The sequence below is a fragment of the Triticum aestivum genome, chromosome 7D (assembly GCF_018294505.1).
Source record: "Triticum aestivum cultivar Chinese Spring chromosome 7D, IWGSC CS RefSeq v2.1, whole genome shotgun sequence".
Taxonomy (NCBI): domain Eukaryota; kingdom Viridiplantae; phylum Streptophyta; class Magnoliopsida; order Poales; family Poaceae; genus Triticum; species Triticum aestivum.
This window is the reverse complement of record NC_057814.1, coordinates 176,945,055-176,948,960: the sequence shown is the minus strand read 5'-3', so window position 1 is coordinate 176,948,960 and position 3,906 is coordinate 176,945,055. Positions and strand designations below refer to the sequence as shown.

The 3,906-nt window shown below is 56.1% G+C and overlaps 1 protein-coding gene across 1 annotated transcript; it reads right to left on the bottom strand.

Moving 5' to 3' along the window:
* Positions 1 to 1,053: 1,053 nt before the first annotated feature.
* On the bottom strand, positions 1,054 to 2,355 carry LOC123166442 (dof zinc finger protein 4-like). Its single transcript, XM_044584246.1, has one exon. It carries the CDS (start codon positions 2,220 to 2,222, stop codon positions 1,368 to 1,370), a length of 855 nt encoding a protein of 284 aa, XP_044440181.1. The 5' UTR covers positions 2,223 to 2,355; the 3' UTR covers positions 1,054 to 1,367.
* Between the last annotated feature and the right edge of the window lie 1,551 nt (positions 2,356 to 3,906).

The window sequence follows — 3,906 nt, the reverse complement described above, 5'->3', positions numbered from 1 at the left end:
TGTGTGGCGCCTAGCGGCTAGGCGCTGCACTTTACATGTGTGGCGCCTAGCTCGGAGGCGCTGCACTGCTGGGTGCGGGGCCAGGGGCTGCCACGGTGGACAGGAGTGCAACGCCGCCGCGCTAGGTGCTGCACAGTAGGGTGTGGCGCCGGCGTGGCGGGCGCTACACAGAATGGTCAGGAGAGTGAAATAGTTTCGCACCCAGTTCATTCTGTGAAATGATTTCGTCCCGAGGTCAAAATTGTCAAATTTGCCCAATGAGAATGCACAACACCTTTTTGAACAGTTCACGAGGAGCAGCAGGGTGCCCCAGATTTGCCGCCTCCAAGCTCCTCCCCTTTCTTGCTTTTCCTCGTCTTCGTTGTCGCACCGACGAGTACCGTAGTGGCAGCGGGCCCCTGCCCCGAAGGTAGTGGGGGAGGGGGCAGTTCTCCTCTGTGGCTCATCGCCGGAATTGGAGCTACGCTATCACTGGCACAGGTGGTCAATTGCTTGTGGTTTGGTTCTTCATGTGCCTTCTCACTCATGTGCGTTGTGAACTTGGTCGGCGATCGTTTGCGGTAAAGTCGAAGTCACTTGATCTGAGAGAAGTGATGATGATGAATCAATGACGTTAATGTAAAACCTCGACGAGGTTTTCTTCACTGTGGTGTGCGTTGTATTGTGTGTATCTGATCAGCAGATTGTGATGACTTTTGTCTTTTTTTTGGTTTGATAATTATCGGACGACTCTCTTCTTCTTAATTAAAGGCTCCGGCTAAAAAGAAAGAAAGAAAGAATGCACAGCACCGCGGAACAGAACTGTGTCGTGCTAAAGCAACAACCACATCCGGAGTAAGTAGAAGAGCGTGTCACACTGTCTTGTCATAGGCCAAGCTGAACCAACAACCTCCCACTCCGAGTTGTCATAGGCCATGCTGAACCAACAACCTCCTACTCCGAGAAGCAATCGACGTAAGCCAGTTAGTTGCGTCCGCCTCAGGTGTCATGACAAAGATATATAGAGAGCTAGCCGATCAGTACACCAGTGCAGTCCACACCGTCGAAATTATAATCAGGAGTACTGATCATGATATTTACACTGATTAATTGTAGCTACCAGCTACTAAAGCTCACTGGTTACAACAAACCCGTAGTAATCAATAAAATTTTAAAATGAAGTTCAGCCATAATTTGCTAGCGAAACTGCCCCATGGAAAGAAACACAGAAGCAGCCAAGCTGCCGGCACACTGAGAGGATTAGAAGGTGTAGTAGTATAGATTAAGACAGCGGTGGTTACGATTAGACCAGGCTTCGACCGAAGCTCGAGCAAGCCACGAGGGGGCTGAGCGGGCGACCGCGCGCACGATCGTCACCGCACGTCGCGCTAGGGCAGGTATACCGTCCCGTCCGGGTCCGTCCAGCTCGCCGTGTTCCAGTACGACGTCGTGTCGCTCCCGACGGCGCCGGCGATGTCGAATATCCCAGCTTCGATCACCGTCGCCGGCGGCCAGTCTGACGCTGATGCCGTCACCGCGCCAGTTGACCGTGCGGAGAACGGCGCCAGGTCTGCGGTGGAAGACGCCGACGACGGCTGCTCTGTGAGTGTGACCGCAGGGGCCACGTCGTCCTCGGCCTTGCGCTGCGCCGAGAAGGAGAAGGCCGGAAGCGGCGTCCCGAAGAGCGACGCGAACGCGGCCGCTTGGTCGGCGAACATCGGCGCCGGCGGCTGCAGAGGCGGCGCGTCTGCCATGAAGGTGCTTGGGCCAAGGCCCGTGAACGGCATGCTTCCGCCGCTCGAGTGGGCCGAGGCACATGCACCAGCGTCGATGACGGTGTTCGTCGACGCGGACGAGGCAGCGGAGGTGAGGCTGGAGCTGCCAGCACTGCAGCCAGAGCGTGCGTTCTTGGCCTCACTATTGGCGCTGGAGGCGTCCTTCTCGACGTCGGAGGAGGCGGCGGCGGCTTTTCGCTTGGGCTTGCGGCACCCGCCCCCGACGGGGACGTTGCGGAGGAGGCCGCCCTTGGTCCAGTACCGGCGGCAGCCCTTGCAGAAGTGGCGCGGCTGCGAGAGGTTGTAGTTGTTGTAGTAGCAGAACTTGGTGTTGGCCGAGTCGCACCGCGGGCACCGCACCTCCTCCTGCGCCGCCGCCGCCCCGCCGCGGCGGAGGAGGCCCGCCGATTCCGCAGCGCCGCCGAACAGCCGCCCGGCCAGGCCGGGGATGGACTGGAACTCCTGCATGCCGTGCACTGCCCGCACGTGCCTCAGGATGCTTCTAGGAGGAGGGGGCTGTGCTGCGCGGCCGCGGCCGTGGCTGATGGTGGAGCCTGCCGCGAGGGAGCTAGCTTTCGAAGCTTGCTATCTATCTGCTCTGCTCGGCCTGGGCTCTCCATCACAGAAGCGGTTGTGTAAATATCCTCAGAGCGCGCGCTCTCTCTCTTCCTCCCCGGGCCGCCACGTCACACTCTCTCTCTTCCTCCCCGGGCCGCCACGTCACACTATTGCCCTTTAGCTGCGAAATTTATTGCAAGGTGGGTTACGTCGATATTTTGTGGAACGCACGTGCAAAATAGACATTAGATAGGCAAGTGTGGTGAGTGAAGTGAGGGTAACTCAGATAGAACTTAGGTTCCTTGTGGTGAAGTTAGTCCATTAGGTTTCAAGTTCTAGACTTGGCATCGATGGTTGTATTTTTTAAAATTTATTTTAGCCTTCCTCACAATGTTCGTTCAGTGAAAGATGACGTTCCTCTTGACTAAGAGACACCTGCGGTGACTTCGTCAATCTCAATACTTTGTGACGCTCCAGTATCTCGGAGGTGCTCACAGGATATGGTGTGTGCGAGCGGGTTCGTATAAGTGAGGGTATATGTGTGTGTGAGCATCTACAATTCTTATTACTAAAAGGGTTGGGCGCGTTTCGTTGCGTTGGTGGTGTTTTGGATCTGTCCGGTGGGAGATGGTAGCGCGGGATATATTCAACCGGTTTGGATGGCGGTCATGTAATAGGATTGGCAATTAGTTTCCATACCTATTTTTCTGCCAGCCGGTTGTGGCTTTATGGCCTTTTTTTGTATTTTCGTGACGAGGTCTATGTGAGCTCGACGTAGTTTTCTTTTACGACTTTTCAACATTGTGGAACCTATTTTATTTATCTAAGTGGCCGTATGCATCCACCTGATGCAGAGGCCGGGGAATCACCCCTTTTCCAAAAAAAAATCCAAAACCATCACACTTGAGGCTAGGGTAACAACTTAGTACCAAATTTAAGCCAGGGCACAAAAAACAATCAATTTCGCGCCTAACCTATAACAGAGAGCACTGGTTATCTGATAAGCCCGTGAAAACAGTGAAACTGACAAGTTGGCCTCACTTGTCAGGCTGACATGGCGAAGACCAAAAATGTTGACTGACTGATGTGGCAAATAAGACACGGGCCCCATCTGTCAATGACTAGAAGGTCTTCTTCTTCCTCACTTTTTATGTGGCATTCCATCGAGCACCTTCTGGGCGGCCGAAGAGCATCGTTGTCCTTGCAGTCCACCTACCGCACGGAGGACACGGCCAAGGAGCTGAGCTCCATCGGCGTCAGCAACGCCTACCCCGCCGCGAACGTCCTCTCCTCAGACACGGGCATGCGAGGGGAAGCCGGCGTCATCCGAGACCGTGCATCCACGCTTGGGCCGAGGCGCGTCTCGCGGGAGCGGCGCTGCCCCGACGGCCAAACTGCCTCCATCATGCACACGGCGCTGCGTCGTGCTCGTCAAAAACGAGTGGGCAAGGTCCGCGAGAGCCGCCGCCGCGCCCCTCACCACCCTCGCTGGTTCGCTAGTCAACGCGCGGCGTCCCCTGGTCACTGCGAACCTCGGCGTGGTGCTCCGGCCGCCGCTGCCCTGTTGGCGCGCGTGCGTGCTCTACGCTAGCAG

Excerpts from the sequence above, each read along its gene's own strand:
- LOC123166442 (XM_044584246.1), bottom strand. The coding sequence starts at position 2,222 with ATGCAGGAGTTCCAGTCCATCCCCGGCCTGGCCGGGCGGCTGTTCGGC.